The following is a 24,437-nucleotide window of genomic DNA, read 5'->3' as shown; positions in this document are numbered from 1 at the left end:
CTCTCCCCCACCAAACCATCTTTCAAGCTCCTCAGTAGATTTCTTAATTTTTTAATGTATGAACTGATTAAAAATAATTTTTTCATATACTATATTCTGAACACGGTTTTCCTTCCTCCATATCCTCCTAGATTGTTCCTGCCTCCCTATCCAACCAATTCCATGCTCCCCCCCACTTTAGAAGACAAACTTGCTTTATTGCTAGTTTTCTGTTTTAAATGTATATGCACAAGTGATGAAATTGCTACTTATAATGAAATCAAAATTCTAATCAGCATCCGCCTAAAGCAAGGTCACCCAGTGAGTCCCAGATCACCAGGAAAACCAAAGCAGAAGGAAATAAGAACTCACTCAGATTTAATTTATGTTCTCGCTGTAAACTCAGTACTTGTCTTCAAGGATGCTTCAATTAGCCAGTTTACAAATACAAATTAAGCAACCCAGGTAAAACTATCTTCTAAAATCAAAATAGATTATGCAAAATGGAGACTGTTCTTCTCTCAGAGAAATCACAGAACACCGAAAGGGGAGAGAGAGCATGGGGGCTGTGCCAGGCTGGCATTCACAAAGCCCTGGACTGCTTCCCCAGGTCCAAGAGGAAGAGGAAGACAAAGGGGAGAAGGAACAGGGGAGAAGGTATATACATTAAAGATATCCAAATAATATATATGTACAGGTCACCTTGATGAAAAACATTGAACAAACGTGGTAAGATTAGACCTACAAATCTGGGCTAGGTAGGCGGATGTGCCTAAAGAGACCATTGAGCTACCTATAATAAAAAGCAACATGTGGTAGGCACGGGCCAGGATTCGACTGCAATAACCTTCTCCAGAACCGCAGGCCCTCCCCGCCCGGCCCCTTTCCACGCCAGATAAATGAAACTTGATTTTGCTGTAACTGACTTAGCAGCGTGGTCTGGAGCACTGGAGACTTGCGCACACACTTCTGTGGGAATGTTCCCTAGGCTTCAGGCATGCAGCCTCCAGAGATTTTAAATACATATCTATAGCTTTGAATCAGGTGGGGAGGTTACCTTGACTCTGCCTGCAGCTTTATAGCCAGCAGGGATGGCGCACGGCATGTTTTTTCCATAAAAAATCTGGAATAGCTCATAAAAGGCTTCAGAAAAGAAGCCTAAATCTATAAGGATTTCAGTCTATAAAAGAAAGAAAGAAGATTTGATATTAGTTTCTTTTGCTTAGAAATACAAATTCAAGGGAAAACGCATCAGGTTCTAAGATCCGAAATACCCGCTTAATGATGGTAGTGTGTAACGAATCAGTGTTCACTGATTAGTGGGTGAACACGAGGACTCACCAGCATGCTTGTGAAAATGCCTGTCTCCAAGTGCAGTGGACCACAAAGCTAACAAGAGCAGGGGGCATTCAGAACAGCAGACTCTTATCAGCTGCTGCTTACTTCATCAGAGGCAGACACAAAAGTATAACAGCCATGGAGAAGTTTTTAAAATTAACTCAACTTATTATCTCTTTGTTCCCATGGTTCCCATGGGAACCTGGGTAAAAAAAACAAAGTAAGAATACTCCTGATGTTCTTGAACTCTCTGAGGAAAGTTAGACAAAAGCACAGTGTGTCAACACAGAGACAACTATTAATTTTCTTATCTTTTAATTAAGTGTCAACTTTAAAGGCATATGATTAACAATTTTTGCTGGCTGATAGCTATACATTCCACAGGGTTTGTTTTGAATACAATCCAATTGAACTAAATCAGGAAATTAAAGGAAGGGAAGTTAACATTCAACATGTTTACTGAATCTCTTGGACAGCAAGCCCAATTAAAGGGTTGAGTCCCCTGAGACTCGTAATTAACCAAATGTAAGAGACATGTGCGGGTCTCGCATCGTAAGAGATGGCTTATAAGGCTGGTGGTGGTGGCACACACCTTTAATCCCAGCACTTGGGAGACAAAGACAGGCGGGTCTCTGTGAGTTCGAGGCCAGCCTGGTTTACAGAGTGAGTCCCAATACAGTCAGAGCTACATAGAAACCCTGCCTCAAAAAACAAAAACAGAAAGAGGAGCGGGACTTAGAGGCATTGACAAAATCCTGCTTTCAACAGTGGGGTGTCAGAAAATTTCAGTGAGGAAGGATTGTTCAAGAGAAGAGCTGGAAATCATGTAGAGGAGAGAGAAGGCATGCAGAGAGGACCCTGAGCACAAAGACCATGGGTTCTGTGTGGCTGGAGAGAGGGGAGGGCAGTGGAGAGAGTCAGAATGTGGGCACAGATGGTGGCCAAACACAGAGAGCCTGTAGACCCCAGCGAGCTCTCTTTTTACTCAGTGAACAAAAGTTACTAGATTGAAGACATGACAGTGAACACTTGAGATCCTAGTGCTTGAAAAACAAAGAGTTTCAAGCCAGTCCTCATCAGACTGAGACAAAGGAATGTGGGTGTATCTCAGAGTTCAGAAAGTTCTCGCTACCATATGCAGGGCCCCAGGTCCAACGTCAGCAGGGAAAATAAGTTGTGGAGACTTTGAACCAGAAAGGACCCTTACATGATTTATGCTTTGAAAATGTTCAGTGATTTTGTGGAGGGCAAGGGTACAAATGATAGACACAGAGAATAAAGCACAAAATTGAATGTATACACAACACACACACACACAGAGAGAAAAAAGACTAATCAATTTATCTTCAGCATGCCAATACACCAGAGTTTCTGTTCTCCTTTTCATCCTTGGTTTAGGAACTACAAGAGTGGAAAAAACAAACAAACAAACAAAACTTTAAAGAAACAAAAAAGGCAAATTAGGGGAAATCGGTGGTAAAAATAACATGAAAATAAAACATAAAATCCCAGAAGGTTGTTTTTAATGGAAAAGAGAAAGTCTATTGCACTGTCTGTGTATTGTAGTTTTGCTCAAGAGATGGTAGTCTCTGTACCTGCCAAACCACTCCCACTGCCATCAAATATCAAAGCAAGCACTTCTGGAGCTAGATGAACGCTTCTGGACCCTAGGTAGCCATTACTTCCATTGACGCCTGGAGGAAAATCCCCCTGCAGACCTCTGTGTGCTCAGACACTGTACCAAAACATCAACCAAGGCTGCCTCTCACTCCATTTCATCGTATCACTCTAAGCAACGGCGACCTGCACTGTGGACACAGGCCAGATGACAACGAGAACCAGCCATCAACCAGACTTTCATGTGCCTTCTGAAGCAGCAGTACCCTTCCTGGGCATGTTTGAAATGTTGAGAATAAATCTTTAATGGGGTTAGCAGGTCTACAGTGAAGCAGGACATCTGGTCGTGAACAGGCCTTCCTGTGTTCTCTGGAAGACTCTACTGGAATCTACTGGATCTATCATGAACTGGTTAGTCAGAGAGCATCGCTGCTTGGTGTTTCCCAACCCTGGTGTTTCTCTTTCACTTACTAACCCGTTTCTTCAGGAAGGTCACACTAGTTCTGTTCATACAAACTGTCACTTTTTCCTCTGTGGAATCTATCTTTTTTCCTTGCATCTGTTAAGATCCCCAGAACCAGGTTTCAATCTTCCTATGCCAATAAGCTCTGCTGAGCAGTGTGATGATCTGCTGATATCGTTCTCCTTACTCACGTTCTATAATGAGTATCGCTCTTAACCAAAGCTCCAAATAGAGAACATAGTTCTTCACTGGCTTCAAAGATGCTCTATGGCAAAATCATGACCAAGGACCAAAGGGAGAATTCTGTCTTGCTTTAACTTGGTGAACTATGGGTTCATTGAGGTTATTTACGGGATCATGGGAGACTCAAAGGCAACTATACTGCCAGAAAGTACCCTGGGCAACCCATGGGCAGTTACACCACCAAAGAATCCATCAGCAGCATGGACAACTCACAAAAAGCTACTTTACCAAGGGCCCCAACCCAGCCAATTGTGTATCTATAGTATTATCTGGAAGAGGGGGATGGTCTTGTGAGTCCGTGAGTCTCAAGCACCTCTGTATTCCTCCAGTGAGAATGTTAATAGGCCTGTTCTTGGTTCTTGAGGGTCTTCTGTTCTGATTCGAGCCAGCAAGGGTCATGGACAGCCTGGAGGAAACAGCTAGGCAGCATCGCTCTCTGGTTTTTCTACTGTTATCTTCTACCGTCTCCTGCTCAGAACTTCCATGCCAACAGCGCAAAATCACTTCCGCCCCTTAAACAACTCCAAACTGCCTCGCCGCTGTATCTCTCCAAGGATCTTCTCTTTCCCACTCATCTAGCTGTATAATTTCCAAACCTAAATTCTGCACATTGAGTGAAACCCTCACACTTCAAAGCCATCTGTTCAAACTTTCGGGAACGATTCTCACCACACTCGCGTGCGGTAATTAAGGAACAGGTGCATATGTTACCAACGTGTGCATCCTCTCTTAGAGAGCGTCCTATCTCTCTTCCCGGCTTCCGTGTCCTCATATCAAAGACTGTGGGTGACATGTCTTGGACTCAGATTACTAAGTTGAGTCAAATAAGAGGTATCCAGTAAATCTTTTCAAAATATTATTTATTTATTTGGGGGGGCTACATGGATGAAAGTCAGGACAACTTGTGGGACTCCCATTTTCTCTACTATGTGGGCTCTCAGGGCTCACACTCTGGAAATGTGTGGCTGTGAACACACACAATGACAGTGAGCACTTGACAAATGCCTACAAATTCAAAGTTCAATCTAAAAAAATCAACCTATGAATATCAAACATGATAATACAGGGAATTAAAAGATGAATAAAATACAGAGCCTAGCCTCAAGAATATTGCAGTCTCAATGACAGAGGGAGGATGGGTTTTAAAATGTGCTATTGAACTTCAAAAGCAAGATAATCCAGGAGTCAGTAGTTCAGATAGAAAGCCAGACATTTTCAGGGTCCACATAAATATTTATGAAGTCCATAAAGATTTATTTAGAAATAGAAAACAAAAGACTATTCTCCAAGGCCCAAAAGGTCTAGACGGAGATACGGGTTACAGAGAAGTCCACTTTCTCCTCACTGGAAAAACAGGAAGGATTTGGGGGGGGGAAAGTAGGGAGTTTCCAGGGAAAGGGGAAAGTGGTGAGCTGGAGCAATATCCCAAGTGCTGTGTGGAGCTGAGCAGTGTGGAGCTGAGCTAGAGCAATGGCCTAGAGATTCTTCTAGATCATCTCTTCCGACCACAAGACCTGGCATGCATCTCTTGTGCCATTTGCCTCTCTATGACGCCTTGAGGACAACAGTGATGGAGTATTTACAGCATGGATGACAACTGCAATGGAACAAACCTGCTTTAAAACAATCATTTTATTATATTACGTGGTGTGTGTGTGTGTGGTGTGGATGTGTGTGTGTGTGTGTGGGTGTGTGTGTGTGTGTGGTGTGGTGTGGATGTGTGTGTGTGTGTATGTGTGTGTGTGTGTGTGGATGTGTGTGTGTGTGTGTGTGTGGTGTGGATGTGTGTGTGTGTGTGTGGTGTGGATGTGTGTGTGTGTGTGTGTGGTGTGGTGTGGATGTGTGTGTGTGTGTGTGGATGTGTGTGTGTGGTGTGGATGTGTGTGTGTGTGGATGTGTGTGTGTGTGTGTGGTGTGTGTGGTGTGGATGTGTGTGTGTGTGTGTGTGTGGTGTGGATGTGTGTGTGTGTGTGTGGATGTGTGTGTGTGTGTGAGTGTGTGTGTGTGGTGTGGATGTGTGTGTGTGTGTGTGTGTGGTGTGTGTGGTGTGGATGTGTGTGTGTGTGTGTGTGTGTGGTGTGGATGTGTGTGTGTGTGTGTGGATGTGTGTGTGTGTGGTGTGGATGTGTGTGTGTGTGTGGTGTGTGTGTGGTGTGGATGTGTGTGTGTGTGTGTGTGTGTGTGGTGTGGATGTGTGTGTGTGTGGTGTGGATGTGTGTGTGTGTGTGGATATGTGTGTGTGTGTGGTGTGGATGTGTGTGTGGTGTGTGTGTGGTGTGGATGTGTGTGTGTGTGTGGTGTGTGTGTGGTGTGTGTGTGGTGTGGATGTGTGTGTGTGTGTGGTGTGGATGTGTGTGTGTGTGGTGTGTGTGTGTGGTGTGGTGTGTGTGTGTGGATGTGTGTGTGTGTGTGGTGTGGATGTGTGTGTGTGTGGTGTGGATGTGTGTGTGTGTGTGTGTGTGTGTGGATGTGTGTGTGTGTGTGGTGTGGATGTGTGTGTGTGTGTGTGGTGTGGATGTGTGTGTGTGTGTGTGGTGTGGATGTGTGTGTGTGTGTGTGTGTGTGTGTGTGTGTATACCACATGCATGCCTGAGGCAGCCAGAGAGGAAGATGCCAGATCTCTTGGGACTGGAGTTATTGACAGTAGTGAGCCACCATGTGGGTGCTGGGAACCAAACCCAAGTCCTTTGGAAGAGCAATCGGTGCTCACTCTATTTTAAATGCTTATTCTTCACTTAAATCTCTCTGCTTTCACAGTGTTCATTAAAGGAAGCAATAGAAACAAAGGCCTTGGTGAGTATGGTCTGTGCTCACATGTTAAGTGTGTGTGTGTGAAAGAAAGAGAGAGAAAGAGAGAGAGAAAGAAAGGGAGGGAGGGAGGAAGGGAGGGAGGGAGGGAGGGAGGGAGGGAGGGAGGGAGGGAGGGAGGGAAAGGTTGCATTCCACATTAACGCTCAGGAGGTACAGAATAAGGAACACTGCAGGATATCAAAATGATTTAAATGGTTCAGGTACAGAAAAAAAAAATACCCAAGGGGCAAACACCCAACAAGGGCAACTGGGGAAGAAGGCGAGGACCTCCAAGATCCTTAGGGTCCCCATGCTATGTGGAGGTCAGGCTGAGAGCGCCTGAGTCTCTAAAGCACAGAAAACAGCTGAGGCCCCGGGTTACGGACGTGACTCTCTGCTCTTGTTAAATTGATTACCAGAACAAAGAAACATCGTATACCATGAAGTACACAGCAAGCCCCAAGGAATCGAGTTTCAGAAACCAAAACACTGCTCAATGCCAGGAAGCCAGTCTCTTAGTAGGGAATTCCATGCTGCCTGGTGCTAGATAAGTCTTGTTCCCAAGTGTGGGTGCTGGGTGCAGGTGCTGGGTGTGGGTGCTGGGTGTGGGTGCTGGGTGCGGGTGCTGGGTGCAGGTGCTGGGTGTGGGTGCTGGGTGCGGGTGCTGGGTGCAGGTGCTGGGTGCGGGTGCTGGGTGCGGGTGCTGGGTGAGGGTGCTGGGTATGGGTGCTGGGTGCGGGTGCTGGGTGCAGGTGCTGGGTGCAGGTGCTGGGTGAGGGTGCTGGGTGCGGGTGCTGGGTGTGGGTGCTGGGTGAGGGTGCTGGGTGCGGGTGCTGGGTGCGGGTGCTGGGTGCAGGTGCTGGGTGAGGGTGCTGGGTATGGGTGCTGGGTGCAGGTGCTGGGTATGGGTGCTGGGTGATAGGTGCTGGGTATGGGTGCTGGGTGTGGGTGCTGGGTATGGGTGCTGGATGCAGGTGTTGGGTGCAGGTGCTGGGTATGGGTGCTGGGTTCAGGGGCTGGGCATGGGTGCTGTGGGATAGGTGCTAGGTATGGATGCTGGGTGCAGGTGCTGGTTATGGGTGCTGGTTGCAGGTGCTGACTGAAGAGCAGACATATTAGGTGGGAGCCAGGGCATGCTGTAAGGCCCACTCCCACAGGCCTACTGCCTCTGCCTCACATCCTAAAGGTTTCACAAGCTCCCAAACCATCACCACCAGCTGTAGGCTCTCTTCAAACACAAGGACCTGGGGACATTCAGCAGTCAACCTGTGGCTAGTGCATTACTTTTAAAAGATTTCTTAAATATTTAAAAATTTTATCTGGTGTGTGTGTGTGTGTGTGTGTGTGTGTGCACGCATGTGCGTGTGCATGTGTGTGTGCGTGCCTATATGAGTTTGTGTACAGCACATGCATCCAGGAGAACACAGAAGCCAGAAGAGGTGGTTGGATCTCCTAGAGCTGGAGTTACAGATGCATGTAAGCTGTCATGTAGGTTCTGAGAACTAACCTGCATCCCCTGAGAGATCAGAAAGCGCTCTGAGCCACTGTGTATGTTTTAATTTATAAATATGTATCTATGTATGGAGGCCAGAAGAAGACATCATCGACCCTCTGAGGCTGGAGCTACACAAGGGCCTGTGAGCTGCCCAAAGTGGGGGCGGGGAAATGCGCTTAGGTTCTCTGGGAGAGCTGTCTGTGTGATGCGGGGTCATCTTCCTGGGCCCAAACTGCACTATTTTTATATCAGTATGCTGCCATGTCATTAACAGCTTATTTGTAAGAATTAGAATCAAGTTCATGCAGTGTCCTTAAAAGAGAAAGAATGTCACAGGTATTAACAGCCTGCAGCATACCTTGAGGATTCTTGCTTCTAGATTTCTGACGATGTCTTGGCAAATTACAGTCACAAAATATTGGTACAATGCAAGGAGAGGCAGAACCTACCAGGAGAAAAGAGACATTCCCTAAGATATCACTTATCAGCGTAATAGACTGGTAATCAAATTTTGTCAAACATTAACTGTAGGATACATTACACAAAGTATCACATTTCTACATTAGCAGAATAAACCACTTTGCACAAAGAACACGGTCTACCCAGTCATATCAGCTACCTTTCTTATTAGCGTCCTAAAATTTCTGGGGAAAGCAACTGAAGAGAGGACAGGCTCATCATAGCCGAGGAAACCGGGCATCCTGGAGGGGAAGGCGTGGTAGCAGGAGCAGGAGGCAGTGGGTCCACCCTGCAGCCTCAGTCATGACGAAGAGAGATAAATGCTGATGCTCACTCGGCCCATTCTTTTTATTTACTTAGTTGCCCTTGTCCATGGAATGGTACTACCCCTATTTAAGGTGAGTGTCTCTATTTCAATCATTCTCATCTAGAAAGTCCCTCACAGATATGCCTAGAAGTTTGCTTTACATGGTGATTCCCGATCCCATCAAGTTGACCATCAATATTAGCCATGGCGTTAGCTTCCTAATTTTACTGGACCTTGTATATGCTATCAGAAACGTAGACTTCAGAGATCATGCCATTCATTACCCCAAAGCAAGGGGTCACATCTCTAAGTACACAGAAGTTCAAGTCCAATTAACTATTTCCTTAAAAGGTAATAACAACCTACATGTGTGAGGACTATCTGAAATATCCCAGCAAAAATGCTATCAAAAACTGCAGAGCTTCGGTCAAAGGACTTATGTTCATGCCTTCTAACTAGCTCCGAGTCATTCGCATCAGCATCACCGGCAAGGTCTTCAGTTGGGATCTTTCTCTGGCAACGTACAGCGGGCCTCATATGTTAGATGGGACACTGCTGAATGAGAACGAAATCCTGACTACTCTCAGCCTTTAGAGAGCACGGAGTCTACTGTGTAAACCCAGGCTCTCTCCTCTCATTGTATTGTTCTTGTCCTAGAGTTAAAGCCATAGCCCACTGATTCTTGAAGTCTTGTGGATATGTGAGTGGCCATAGGCTACCAGCATCCCTCTTGACTGCCACTACCCATCAGAGCAGGGGTGGCTTTGCCTAGATGTTGGAACAGCTCCAGATCACAATGCAAACCAGAAGTATATTCCTGCATGTGCGCCTTGCATGCCAAAGGGTGAGATCCCACGATTATTTTACCTTCTCTAGACTGAGGATCGAACCAAGGGCCTTGTTCATTTTAGGCAAGAACCCCACCACTGCACTCTATCTCCTGATGTCTCTGACTTTCACTGTTTATTTTGAGATGTGTCTTCCTAAGCTGGTTAGTGTCTAACTTGTCAACTAGCTGAGGCAGGTCTTGAACTTCTGGCCCTCCGGTCTTAGCCTCCTGAGTAGCTGGGATTATAGGCCTGAGCCAGCAGATCCAGATGAGTCAAATTACTGTCTCAGAGCAAATTTTGTATTTTATAGATGTCTCATTTGCCATGAGGCTTCTTCTTGAGGTTAATGTAAGACAAAACAGAAATTGCTTGGTGCTTCTGTCTGGTTGGGGGACATGTAACGGCAGGTCAGTTAGAAGCTCCAACCAGCAATCACTTTTGCAAAAGATTGAAATTGGTTTTAAATGACTTTGAACATAATACACTTTTCTACCATTATGCACTGCAAATGTCAAACAAAACCTTTCCAGCAATTAATGCAGCACAAAACACCAAGAGCAATTACCTTTGAGATTTAGTTTCTTTTTTTTTAATGAGAAATAAAAACACACTATTTTATTGCTGCAGTTGCTCAATTATTCAGGAAAAACATCTCAATTTCTGAGGCTTTGGGAGGAAAAAGTCTCATTTCTTTTTGAGCATAGTGATACGTATTATATATGATTATGGGGAGGCAGCTAGGGGTTCCCCATGGGAGGGAAGCAGATCCCAATCCAGAAGTGAACTGCACTACGGGGGACCGGGTATTATTTGATTAGTTTTTTTTAGTAAACAATTCCTTGCCAAATCTTCCCAGTGTTGAAAGCACTTCTCACCCTCTAAATTTTACTACACAGTTTTATAATTTCCCAACTTATATCCAAGGCAATAAATATTTTTAATATAGGAAGAGACTTGAGTTCAGAAAAACAAGGATACCATGAGAATAGAAAAAAAAGTTGTTGAAAAGGTAAAAGAAGCAGAAAGGGAGAAGGAATTGCTACCAAAAGCAAATGTGAGAGGGAGGAGTAGAGACTTAAAAAAGAGACAGGTGAGCACACAAAGAAGAGATGAGGCAGGGAAAACAGAAAAGGCCAGGGTCGAGGGCACAGTCATCTCTTTTTAAGTGCATTCAACTTTGAATTTGTGATAGCCACTTTGATTTCTTTCCCACAGAGGGGGAAGATGGGCTGTATTCAGGCTTTGGGACTCTGGAAACGGTGAGGAATGACTGCCTTTTATCTCACAGTTGGGGTTTGCTGCTCTTGGATGTATCTATGACAGAGAAGAGAGGACGCGATTGAGGATAAACTCATCTCGAGGTCGGGACATTGACAGGAATTGTGCCTTAACTCTGTGAGTCTTAACCGCCCTCTATTCCTGCTCGACATTAACAATGCCGTCTAGTCGCGCTCACCAAAGGCCTCGAGGGAAAGAAGAGTGAAGGAAGAGCATGCAGAAGATGACCAATGTCAAATAGACAGGGAATGCAAATAGAAACGTCAGAGAGAGACCACGGAGCGATACAGTTTTAGACAGAGGAGGAATAGCCCTTTGCAGCAGAACTAACCGGCCGCGCATGAGTGAGACTTGGAAAGTAGCGGTAAGTTAGGAAATATATCACAGTGGGTTAAGAGGCTTTGAACGTGGGGCGGTGGGAGCAGGGCACATGTGAGACAAAGCCAAAGGGGGCGGTTCCGGGTAAAAGGGAGAAAAGAGAGAGATTGGGGAGGTGAGGAGCACGGCCTAATAACACTAAGATTGGATGAAACATCCATCAGAAAACATGATACTTGGTAAACGAATTTCAAAAGTAATAATAAATGATTTTTAATGGAAGATAAAGCTGTTCCAGAAGCCTACAGACTGTGTGCTACACAACTGACCCACCATAGAAGACATGTCTGGGGGCGCAGTAGTGGTAACTCTGTCATAGGGGTGGCCAACCATTTTCTGCTCAGAATTGAGACCTGTTATGCAGGAAAGAATTCACATCTGATACTCAAAACCTGTTTAAAAAAAAAAGCCTGAGGCAGTAGAAGCATAGGCCTGAGTGGGGAAGCTCCTGTTGGGTTTGCTAAATGGACATGGTGTGCTCGTCTAATAAACGTCTAAATAATTATATTCATCCTCATATATTAGTGCTGCCGTCAGCTTCAGGTAGAGAAGCTAGCCTCCTTTTTGCGGGGAGCAAAGGTAACCACAGAGACTTGAGGAAAAGCGACAGCTGAATGCTTGGGCATAAATGGGACATCTGTCTCTAGCGGCGTTCAGAGAACATTACGGAGGAGACAGGAGAGAGAATGTAAGAGTCACAGGACAGGGTAGAGTGTTGTGGAATGCTGCCTCCTAGGCATGGGGTGGCCATGGCACTCGACACGTAGATGGCTACCTGTATAAACCTCACACGACTGAATCAAGCAACATCTTGTCACAAGGGAAGAGATTCATGAGGCCACACTTCTGGAAGACTTAAAGGCACCTAGGAGTCTGTAATGAGGTCTGGTGCCCTCTTGAGGAAGAGACCAAGTCAGTCGTCCTCATCAGTTTAGACCATGAAACCCAATATGGACAAGTTCAACAGAGCCACCACATAGGGGCTGCGCATGCATGCTTCAGCACTGCCAGGGCATACATTTCATTTTCATTCTTTTTTCAGGGTTAGCTAGGACAGAAGAGTCTCACATGGCCCTAAGGATTGAATGGTGGTTAGAGGCAGGGTGGGGACATTTCCTCCAGTCATGGAAACACTGCTAAGGTTCCCACATGCCTATAAATTACCTCACACCACTGTTCCCCGTAAGCCTCCCTAATAAAGCTCAGTGAGTCATCAAAAAGAAAACATGAAAATAGAAGGGGGACTAGCTAGAATGAGAGGATCCCAGAAATCCAGGTGTAAGAGGCACTGAAGGGGGGATGAAAATGAACAAAATAAATTATAAAAAAAATTCATAACAAAAACATTATTGAATATAAGGTAATTCAAGATACTAATAATAGAAAAAGAGATGTCGATTTCACAAATCACTCACGATGAGGTTGTACTTAGCGTAGTGCAGCTCACGGATGATGTAGTAGAGACTTGCAACAACACTGCAGATGTCAGCCCTAAATTTATCTGAGAAGAGTTCGATGCCCGGGAGGAGCTGGGTGACTTCATACTGAGCATAGCTGCGTTCGGCTTTGGGATGTAGGAGGGTAGTGCGGAGCAGACTCTGGCAAAATGAAAAATGGGGAAATAAAGAGCCACGATTTCCCCTGTACCAATGAAACAAACAAGCCCAAAACAGTACCCGTACCATCTCCTGAAGGGCCTGTGTGTGCTCTGTGCACTGCAATTCACAATAAATGGTGTTTATTAATATTATCATCATTATGGGTTCCAAATGCTGTTATCGCTCTGGGTGGGCTTTATAAATTCCATTATAATAGTATACTTACTGTTCTCAAAGAAAATATAGTTATATTATCATTTGGTGAGACTTGTGTTGGGTACTTCTGGTAAGTTCTGTACAAATATTATCTCACTTACTTCTCAACTAACCTACTCTTAGAACAAAGAACTGCTAGTTCAGAAATGGCACCATTAAGGCTTAAGTAATTAATTTATACGAGTTTACACCGTTAACGATGGAATAAAATGATTCCAAGTCAATCTGGGCAGTAGCCACACGCGACTTTAATCCCAGGACTCAGGTGGCAGAGACAGGAGGATCTCTGTGAGTTCGAGGCCAGCCTGGTCTACATAGCAAGTTCCAGGACACCAGGACAAGTTCCAAAGCTACAGGATAAACTCTGTCTTAAAAATAAACATGAAAAAAACCCACTATGATATTTGACTATATGGAGTTATAGATGAGGGAGATTGTTCTAAGGAGGTGGCTTGTTTTCTGTCCACCCAGCAGCTCAGACCCAAAATAACCACATAGAAAGTATATTATTTAAATCACTGCTTGGCCCATTAGCTCTAGCTTCTTATTTGCTAACTCTTACATCTTAATTTAACCCACTTCTAGTAATCTGTGTATCACCACGTGGCTGTGGATTACCAGGTAAAGCTCCCAGTGTCTGTCTCTGGCAGCCCCATGGCTTCTCCCTCACTCCTCCTTCTTTCTCCCAGCATTCAGTCTAGTTTTCCCCGCCTACCTCTATTCCCTATGCAGGCCCAAGCCAGTTTCTTTATTAACCAATGGTATCCACAGCATCCAGAGGGAAATTCCACATCAGGAGATAGTGACATGAAGCCAAAACCAGGCAGAGATTTCAAACCAGTATATCTTATGCAACTCATATGACCAGCAGTAAGCAACGTGCTAGGAAAACAAGATCTATTTATAAAACTAAATTTTATATTTGGAAGTATTTCTTTGATTATCTTAATATGTAACTATTTGTTGAAGTCAAAATATGTTGAAATTATTTCAATGCATATTATCAAGAAATGTTTTTCAATTGGATCACTTATTAACATTATAAGACATCCAATTTTCAAAGATGAATACAGTTGTTAGAAATTTTTAATCTCTTTTTAATTTGTTTTGTAAGACCACATTTAGAATCAACAGGCTCCTCCTCCTGTCTGAGGACTAGCTGCCATTATGCTGGAAGGTGCCATGGAAGCTTCCAGGAAGCTAAGCAACCAATATTCTCAGCTCTGACACTTAAACTACAGGGATGGCCAGGCATGGCACAATATACTCAAGGGCAGAAGAGTGGCATCTGTATCTTGGCAGTAGCCAACAGCTCCCTAGTTGTACTTAAGGCCTGCTCAATGAGGGGAAAATCAAAATTATGCCTGGTGCTGAAAACCTCGTCAAATATCCAGAGCTGGTGCAGTAACAATCTTAGAGAAGAACCTACTGCTGCCTCTTGACTAAACTGGCGTAATTCCAACAGCAGTATGCTTATCTTCACAGTCATGGGTAAGTGTCGCTCTCATCCTTCATCAAAGAAACTGCACTGCTCCTCGCAAAAGCAGAGACTGTCTGTTACATAAAACCACACCTCGTCATGGGGTGCCAGTGGATCCATCTACAACACAAACCCTGCACATACACACTGAAGAAGAGATGGGCAGAAGGATTGCAAGAGCCAGAGGACCAGGCACTCTGCTGTGAGACTCTATCCCTAGAAATGTCAGGGAAGAAACACCCATGATGCTTGAACAGGCTGCCTCGTAGGACCAGAGCAAGAACAATGCCAACAGACAGGCTAACCTGGAAGGGGACATCTCATAGGATCCTACCTTTAGACAGCAAGAAATTTGGGCAGCTAAGAAATGCTGAGAGCAGGAGAAACAGTCTTCCCTAAGGATGAGTCCAATTTGTTATGATGAATCTAATTTGTTATCTGAAGCCAAGTGGTCAGTCCTGAGACTACATACATACTAATAACACTAGGATATATATAATACAATAGAAAATACAATATAAATAATATAAAATTATAAATACAGATAATTATATCTTTAGGCATATATGTGTAACAATAACAATTAAATAAAAAGAAGCCACGAATTAAAGAGGTACAGAGGGTATAATTTGGGAGAGATTGGTGCTAAAAAAGGGATGGAGAAAAACAAAAATTTTAAACTAATAAAAAAACTAACCAGCTTCTAAGATAAATCTCAAAGGCTAGTGTTTACTTTAGGTTACTAATATAGTAACATTTAATATCACACTAAACAAAAAGTCAGCCATTTTTAATCGTACACTTTCTAGAACACAAACAGGCTAAACAAGCAGCTGAAGCTGCATCATGGGGTCAGACCCAGGACGCCAATCCCAACGCTCGTCGTGCCCCTCACTTCCCTTTCAAGCACACACACTTAAAGTCTGCCCTTAAATTTGAAGAAGGCTTTCCCAGAGGATTTATCTATTCAGAGTCTAGAAGCCATCCACCGACTGCAACACACACAGCAAGGGTGTCTGTCCCGTCCACCAGCACAGACAGGACCTCTGGTGGACGGAAAAGGCTCTGCTTACATCCGGATTCTCTGATGGCTCATGTTTCAGGTCAAAGCATCTTCTCTAGTGAGAAATCCCAAGGAGCACAAGCACTTCTGTGGCCATTGATGAGTTTATCTCTTGCCTTCACTTTAGGACACTCTCCCATGCAGCTGAGCACGTGGATCATTAATAGAGACGAGTTAAGCCCTGGGCAACCACGTGGGGAGTCAGGTAGACTGTCCCTTCACTGACAACTAAGATTCTACTAAACATAAAAAACTCAGTTTCCCTATGGATAAAGCTATACCCGTCAGAGGAGAAAGGGGACAGAAAGGTGAGTGTTCCGTGCTAAAAGGGACGGAAGGTGCCATGCATGACCAAACAAAGCAGGAAAAGATGAGCTCATGGGTTTCGGTACAGCTCATACTATTTTTTCTCCCTGTGATTTTTGTGCTCTGGATAAACCATATCTGTTTACTGACTTACATAAATGACTCTATCACTTCAGTAAATATACATATACCATTACCTGAAAAAGCAATGCAGATAAGATGCAAGAGTTGATTCTTTTCTTAACATTTGTGGTCTTGATAAACCTAAATAATTATAAGAAAAACCAATTAGTAGAAAACCTACCAAATTTTGATATGAATGTATTTGTAAATGTGTCTGGAACCCAGGAAACATTAGGGGACAAATATGTGCAAGAAAACTTATGGAAAGGTCAAGAAGAAAATAAAAAATTATCCTATGTCCTACCACTGGTAACATTTTGGTTGATTTTCTTCTAGACTTTTTCTCTTATAGCGTGAGGCTACCCATCCATGCTACTGTTGTGGCCAAAATCTAGCTGGTACAGTGTGTGTGTGAGTCTCCCCACCACAGTCTATTCAAGAGGGCACTGCATCTTGGAGGACAAATAGCACACCGAGGACATGGGGCTCCTGGGAAGTTCTCAAACTTGGGCTTAGTAGCCAGCCTGCGTGCTATCCTCCTGCCTCACAACAACCATTCCTGCACTCGCTGTTATTACTCAAGTGCGACTGAAAGCTGTCTCCAGGCCAGGCATTGGGGATGCATCAATAAATAAAGAGAAAGTCTGTGCTCAGGTGGGACTCGCCTCAAGGGGGCAGAGATGTCACAGGAGGAGAGGACAGTCATAAGTAAAAATATCACAGCTTGAAATTGCATTGCCCTGTAGAGGAAGCAACGGTGGTCAGTAGTTGGGGCACGGCTTGTCACCCATCCCATGCCGGGACTCACTGAGCTATCTTTGCTGCGATCACTGCCCCTTGCAGACATCCCCAAATGCCAAGCTTGGATAGGAATTCTTCACTGTAGTCTTTGAAGCCAGGAGGTGAAGAGCTGCTGGCGGCACTGGGGAGGGAGGTGCCGAATTCTTTCCAGGTGTGCAGCACATCTGGCTTTCTGAAGATGTCATCAAGGGCTTGGCACCAGCATTTAAAAGCAGCCCTAAGACAGAAACAGAGCACTGAGTGACATGTCCTCGGAGGCCAGTAATGAATGTAGCCTCTCGCCCCTGCCCCCCACTAGATAAAAAGCAAGCGGACGGAGGATGCAGCCATGGTAAATATTGGAGGATGAAACCGTGGTGTTTGCTCCCTAGAGCGTCTGTCTCAGGTCGCGTCATGGATAAAGCGAAGCAATGTCATATTACTGTGGAACTAACATGTAGGGAAGAAAATAGTTTTCCTGATTAAAATAAAAACTGAACAAACCGAAGTCCGTGTCTGTGCTGACTTCTAAAGCACTACCTTTTCTTATCTGCGAAGATGAGGAGACTTCCAAGGGAATGCAAGGACTGAACTTTAAGGCTTCTTTGATTGCTGGCTTGGAGAACATCTGTATTTTTAATCAAGGAAAAGAACAAATGTCAGTGCTAAGGAAAATATTCCCTTTAGATCAGCAAGAATATTTTCCACCGCATTATTTCTTAACTGTGTAGACAGCAGAGAGGAAAAACTTCAAGCTAATAGTGTTTTCAAATGTCACACGCTATATATACCCAGAGAGAGAGCAAACGCCGTTCTGTTTGAACACTGGAGAACCGGAGATTGAGTCTAATGCCCCAGAAAAACCGTGGAGAAGGTGCAGTGAAGGTGCTGTGCGGGCAGGGGTGGTTAATGAGACTTGAAGGGGAGTGAGGGACGGCTGCAGACACAAGAATGAGGGGTGGCTGGAGTCTGACTTTCTACAGAGAAAGCACTGGACCCTCAAGTGGGAGGCAGTGCCCAAATTCTAGAGGCCCCAGGTACCTAAAAGACTGGTGAATGGCTGGCACACTCAGATTCTTTCATCATTCTTAAAATTCTAAAATTCTCTTATTATTAGTATTTGTGTCTTGGGAGTGCAGGGGTGCACATCCATGCACACATGTCAAGGTCAGAGGACACCTGAACTGTGGAGGTCGTCCTCTCCTTCCACTTCTCCATGGGTTCTGAGCCTGGAACTAAGGTCCCCACTCTTGAGCGACAAGCACTTTGACCGGCTGAGCATCTCATCTTTACAACCCACATCCAATTTCAAAGGTAGCATTTCAGGACCAGAGGTAATCTCTTGCTAGCCCGGAAGGTCACGTTGACAGGCCGGGGCAAGTTAGCCTTACCAATAGTTTGGTGAAAGGAAGAAATCACCAGCCCCAGCTGTGAGTAAGGAAGCTTGCTTTTCTCCACAGAACTGGACACTCGGAAGTTCTCCTGAGAAAGGTCAGGGGGTATTGACATGTGCATTTCTTCTGTTCCCAGACAGAACTCCACCTTCCCTGACGCGAACTGTGTGTTGTTTATCCCTCCTCTTTCACCTAAAGGTGTGGGTAAAAAATGGGGACTATTAGTGGGCAAAGAGGGGAAAGACTTGGAGAGGCAGAGGGATGCCAAGGAAGAAGAAAGGGCCGGCTTCTGTATGCAGTCGGGGGATACAGTTTTCTCATCCCTGGGGTCCAGGATGGATACTGAAGTCTGCAACTATTCAAGAGGATGCCTCAGTACCTTCGTGTTTCAGGAAAGGCACTTCAGAGGGGCAGCCAGCCAGGCTAAGGCACTACAGAAGGACAGACAGACAGACAGACGGGCTAAGGCAGCACAGAGGGGCAGCCAGCCAGGCTAAGACACTACAGAAGGACAGCCAGGCTAAGACTGAGTTAATATTATGCTTCTTTTGCAAGAAGGAGGAAGTTAGTGGGTTTGAATCTGCCTTCTTAAAAATCATTTCCCATAGTTAAGATTTTATTTCACCTCTGGGACAGAAGCCTCCTGGAGAGAAGAAACATGTATGTACCTCTGACCTGTAACAGGAAGAAAGAAATGGAGAAAATCTATCTTGTGAGAAGATCAGAGAACACTCGGAAAAAATCGGCCAGGGAAGCAATGTGAAGAAGCCGAGGGAGAAACTGGGATGGAGGCTGAAGTCAGCGACCTGAGGACTAGGGTGGAAATCCTGGGAATGTTTCCGCATCAGGTGAGTCTCGGGGTGAGCTGGGGGGACCATTCTGAGGATCCATCCTTGATTGTCTAACTCGTGTCTCTATGCACCAATAATATATCTAGAAATTGAAGGATGTAACTATGATATGGAGAATTAATTTATCAGACTTCTCAGAACTCCCCAGCAAACTAGGCAGGCTGGCCAGTGAGTACTAACGTTGGTGCCACCAGCATGCTTTGTTTCAATGGGATCTAGAGATGAAACTCAGGTCCTGCTGCTTGTCTGACAAGCACTTTTCCTAGCATCCACACTTGGTTCTCATTTGCTCTCCTCACTGCCCTCCCTGGTGCCCTTTGCTGGCCCCCTTTCTCCCCTCCAAAGCCTCCCTTTTACCTTCATGCCACATACATTCTTGTCGTTCTTTCTCTCTCCCTCTCCCCAGTCCCTGTAAACAAGAGCTTATGGGTGCTTATTTTCCAATACAATTATTTCTTTGCGACTGACAAGTGGCATCTGGTAAAAAGTTCTGCTTAAGTTGGTATGAGTCAATCATCTCCCAAAGGACAGCCAGTCATCATAGCTCTACTCCTGCAAAGAAATCTCCAAGACCTCCAAGGCACGGAACCAAAATTTTAATAGACGCCATTTTCCTTTATGGCTACTTTATTCCAGGAAGTTGGCTCATGGAGCAGAAAGTTAAAAGGCAGGTCGGGTGTCTTAGCTGGAATAAAGTGTGTGAGGGAGATGATGAGACAGGAGAAGGCATGTTTTGGGGAGGAGATTAAGAGACCAGAACATTCTGCAGGGTGGTACCCCATGTAAGTACAGATCAAGGGACAGAGGATAAACCTGTACCTTGCGTCTGTGCGAGAAACAGAGAGAGCAGCTTCCTGCTGTGCCGCACCGTTCTGTTATGATACTTGGACTTCTCCAGGGTCTCTCGAAAGCATCTCAAGGAATCTGCCACGTCCACGGGCACACAGACAAGCTCTTTGGCTCGTCTTTGCTCTGAAACGGAGAAGAGCATTAGAGATGGAGGGCAGCACAAGCCAGCAAGTCACAAGACAGTTCTAGTTAGGAGACCTCGGCCAAGACCCAAAGCTGCTGAGTTCAAAGGTCCCAGTCTGTAGCAGGCATCTGAGGCGTAGATGAATTTTGGTTTTTAGCGTATTTCAAAGTTCTTTATTTTTAGGGAAAAGTTTTAAATTTTTTTATTCTTTAAGAAATGCAAATAACTTTAGATCTTGCCAATTTTTCATAAAAAAAAGGAAACAATCAACCTCTTCAAAGCCCAGGTGCATCGGGAAACAGACGAAAGGAGGAAACAAAAAAATCTTGGAGACTGGCAGCTGATCTCAGAAGGGAAGGGAAGGGAAAGGCAGGCCCTGAGAGAGGAGAAGCAGCAGCTGCTGCCTTGCATAGGGCTGGAGCTAATCAGGCTGGGACACCTGTCAGGAGGGGGCACCCATAGAGAGCTGCTGCTAGGTGTCTGGGCAGTGAGGGTGGTCCAGGAACTGGACTTGGTTGCCGGTGGGCGGCACACTGACTAGATGAGGGCCAGAGAGAGTGAACTTGCAGGATTCTGCACGAAGTAGCTAAAGGATCTACTTTTTTAAATGAGCTGAACAAGGAGAAGGTTCCAGTAAAATTTTAAGGTCTTGTCACGTAGCCACCTCCTAGTTAATAGAACACTAAGAGGTTAAAGGATATGACCTCATCCTTAAGAAATGCCCATCTAGCTGATAAGTCACATTTGCAGAGGATCTGATTAAATGATAAAATGAGGGAAATAAGGGCAGGAAAAGGTACACTGATATCTCTCCAGCCCTAATAAGTCTAATAATTTACTGTGATTGATTGACTCCTAAAAACAGTCATGAGAGACATAGACCATTATTACCCTTATTTTACAGATGAGGAAGATAAGGCCTGGAGGGGCCTGCAAGATCAACATCATAGTCTGGAATCCAGAGGGCAGGGTGTTCCTGAGACAGAGTTATCTTGTGCTGGCCATGAGGGTAGACAGACAGTAGGAAGGGTGTGGAGTTTAAGACACAGTGAGCAGACTTGGCTCTCCTGTGGAACAAAGGGATCCACCCCAGTCCTGAAGCCTTCATTAAAGCAGTTGCGTAGTGATATTTCATTTGTATTTTCATAAACAAAGCTTGCCTGAAGTTCAGAGAGTAGAACAGCCACACTCATCAGCCTTACAGACCAGGCAGTGGGGACACACTCCTTTAATCCCAGGAGCCACACTCGCTTGCCAAAGAACCAGGCAGTAGTGGTGCACACCTTTAATCCCAGTCCACGGAATATAAAATGGGAGGAGTCTGCTCTCAGACGCAGTCTGCCATTTTGGACTGAAGTAGAGGTAAGAGCCAGTATCTGGCTGTTTTGCTTTTCTGACCTTCAGGTTGAACTCCAATTTCTGTCTCCGGGTTTTATTAATTGTGCTATACAGTTGCCTCCATTTCCCCCAATGGAGAACCGGGAACCTGCTTCCAGCCGGACTTGCAAAGACAGGCAGATGATCTTAGAAAGGGCAGGTACCAGCTGTATTCACGCAGGAGCGTCATTGAGAGCGGCAGTGGCTAAGAGACTGTTTCTCCTACGGCATAGGTGCTGTGTGACTTCCCTCGACTGAGGTTTGTGAAGTGGCTACCAGGATCTGCTGGGGCAATGGTTAACAGAATCATCAAGGGAGCCACGTCTGCCTCCACCCTCTCAGAGCAGTAGTTACCTGCTGCCCACTCTGGGGAAAAGAAAGAACAGATGCCAGCCAGGGAGATTTAGAAAATATCCACCCAGCCCGTACAGCAGTGCCCACCCACCCACCAAGACCTTCACTCTGGCCATGCTCAGCTCCCCCTCCTTCAAAGCATCCATTTTCTCTATAGAATCATCCCCAACAGCGCATTTTGCTGTTACTTCTCCCACATTTAAAAAAGAAAAGAATCGCTCTCTTGACTCGTTTCCCCACAGGCTATCACCCTACTTCTCCATTCCATGTTATACCAAAATTCCCTCCAAAAATTGTCTACACAATTAGCTCAGTGTTTGCCACCCATTCACTTAAATCAGGGTCTCCCCTCTCTGGAACAAAAGCCCCTCCCCACTTAACTGCTCACTCATTCTGGTTCTCTCAACCCAGCCTCTTGGCCTTGGGACCCCAGCCCTCAGTCCTTGGATGCCTTTCTTCTCTTCTTAATTGACACTCACCCCCATAATGATCACCCCTGGTCTCAGGTTTAAATTCAATGTCCTGGTGGCTCCCAAACTTTTATCTCTGGTTCCAAACACCCCCAAAAGTCTCACACATCTATCTAAAGGTCCACATTGTTGTAAGTGCAACAACTCAATCCTAACATGTCCCCAGCTGACATGATCCCAGCTGACTTCCTCAAACACACACATGCATACACACACACACACACACACACACACACACACACACACACTGACTCACATACTCATCTACTCCATTCCATCTTTCCCATCTCAGTAGAAAACGTCTCCATTTTTATAGATGTGCAGCCAAAAGGCAGAATCGTCTTTAGCTCTTTCAGATCCCAAATCAAATCCATAGCAAGTCATAAGAGAACTGCCTGTCAGAAAATACATAAAGTCCTCATTCTCTCAAGGACTCCTCTCCTCTTCCACCATGTCTGGGCCTTGCTACCTCCTTTGGAATTAAAGCAATGACCTATGAATTGGCTTTCCCCTTTCTACCCTAGCCACGCCCACCATAGGCCCCACCACTGCAGCAAGCTTTCTCAAATGCAGTAGACTTTCCTTTGTTGGACTGCCAACTTCCCAATTACAACACAGAGACTTAATTATGAAAGTTTGACCTTTAGCTTGGCTTTTTCCCAATTAGCTCTTAGAAGTTTATTAACCTGCTTCTATTAATCTACATTTTGCCATATGGCTCAGTTACCACACCTCTACCATATGTGTGACTTGCTCCATATCTTGCTGGTGTCTCTTGTCTCTCTTCTTCCCAGAGCACTTTCTTTCTCCCCAGAAATCCTGCCTATTCTCTCCTGCCTGGCTGTTGGCCATTCAGCTTCCTATTAACAACCTATCTGACCTTATGGGAACTGACTCTGCCTGCTTCCTACTATTCTACCCTCCACTCCCTTCTACACCTGCCATGCTTCCTGTCCAGGACTTAACACAACTGGCTCAATTAGATCTAAAACATTCTTCTCTCCAATGTCCTGTCTTGCTTCTAAATTTTTTTGAGGTTATTGCTTAGTGGTTAACTTCTCAGCGAGGTCTTTAATTATCACCCTACTTAAGAATGGAAGCATTTCCCGACTGTCCACACACCACTGTGATCTTCTGACATGCCGTCTCTTACTTGCTTATTGGATTTCTCCACTAGGATGAAGTTCATTGAAGACAAAGTCTTTGTCCCTTTAGTCCAGTACTACATCTCTAGTAACTGCAACCTATTACATGATACAGCTTCAAAGAATTCTGTCAACAAATAAATGACCGCGGGTCTTCAAAGCTGAATGGCTTGGGCATGTTTTATAAATAATCTCTTTTGTAAGCTAATCTCAATTTCCTTGCCTCAGGTTCCCACTTCTGTATTCTCTTCAAAACACCCCGTGTTCCTCATATCCCACCTCTAACACCATACCCTTATTTACAACACCCTCAAGTTTGTAGATTGTTAGTGATTTTTTTTCCCTTGCAAGAATTCATTAGCTGGACGGTGGTGGCACACGCCTTTAATCCCAGCACTCGGGAGGCAGAGGCAGGCGGATCTCTGTGAGTTCAAAACCAGCCTGGTCTACAAGAGCTAATTCCAGGACAGGCTCCAAAACCACAGAGAAACCCTGTCTCAAAAAACCAAAAAAAAGAATTCACTAGCTTCTAGTTTTATCTTCTTCTGCTTGGAGACTGAGATCAGAGAAAGAAGAAAAACAAATGCCTCAGTAAAGTCTGGCTGCCATAGACTGCATGGCTTATAAGCAAAAGAAACTTCCCTTTCACAGATGGGGAAGTTGGGAATCTTAGACCAAGGTGCTAACATGCTCAGGTTCTGGTGAGGACCCTAACTTCTGATTGCGGACAGCTACCTTCAAATGGCACCCTTTCCACACCACAAAAGGAGGCCTAAAACACTTTCCTCTGCTTCCTTCAAAGAACACAATCCCACTCATGAGGAGTCTACCCTCACGACTTACTCATCTCTTAAAGGCCCCATTCTAATATCACATTGGAACTACAATTTCAGCACACGAATTTTGAAGGGTCAGAAGCATTTGGCCCATATGATCCAAGAGAAAGGAAGAAAGCTAAAAGAATATTCACATATTAGTGAGAGACCCACCCATGAAATAGCAACAAGACCTGAGCAACTCCAACAGCAATTAACATTACAAATGGATGGACTCCATCCATTGATGACGAGCAATAGAAAATTAGTGACAGTTGAGATGGGGGGGACTGAGTCGTCCCTAGGACTAATCCC

General features: G+C 45.0%; 1 protein-coding gene across 1 annotated transcript in view; it reads right to left on the bottom strand.

Annotated features, from left to right (window-relative positions):
• The window catches only part of Cfap54 (cilia and flagella associated protein 54), a 251,885-nt gene that overhangs the window by 104,087 nt on the left and 123,361 nt on the right, over nucleotides 1-24,437 (bottom strand). The window contains exons 40-47 of the mRNA XM_075954510.1: nucleotides 19,808-19,960; nucleotides 18,135-18,329; nucleotides 17,284-17,371; nucleotides 16,772-16,981; nucleotides 16,038-16,104; nucleotides 12,593-12,775; nucleotides 8,284-8,370; nucleotides 1,037-1,159 (exon numbers count right to left, since the gene is read on the bottom strand). Of these exons, the coding sequence (XP_075810625.1) occupies nucleotides 1,037-1,159; nucleotides 8,284-8,370; nucleotides 12,593-12,775; nucleotides 16,038-16,104; nucleotides 16,772-16,981; nucleotides 17,284-17,371; nucleotides 18,135-18,329; nucleotides 19,808-19,960 (1,106 nt within the window). The remainder of the gene's footprint in view (nucleotides 1-1,036; nucleotides 1,160-8,283; nucleotides 8,371-12,592; nucleotides 12,776-16,037; nucleotides 16,105-16,771; nucleotides 16,982-17,283; nucleotides 17,372-18,134; nucleotides 18,330-19,807; nucleotides 19,961-24,437) is intronic.

The sequence above is a fragment of the Microtus pennsylvanicus genome, chromosome 20 (assembly GCF_037038515.1).
Source record: "Microtus pennsylvanicus isolate mMicPen1 chromosome 20, mMicPen1.hap1, whole genome shotgun sequence".
Classification (NCBI taxonomy): domain Eukaryota; kingdom Metazoa; phylum Chordata; class Mammalia; order Rodentia; family Cricetidae; genus Microtus; species Microtus pennsylvanicus.
This window is presented reverse-complemented; position numbering and strand designations above follow the sequence as displayed.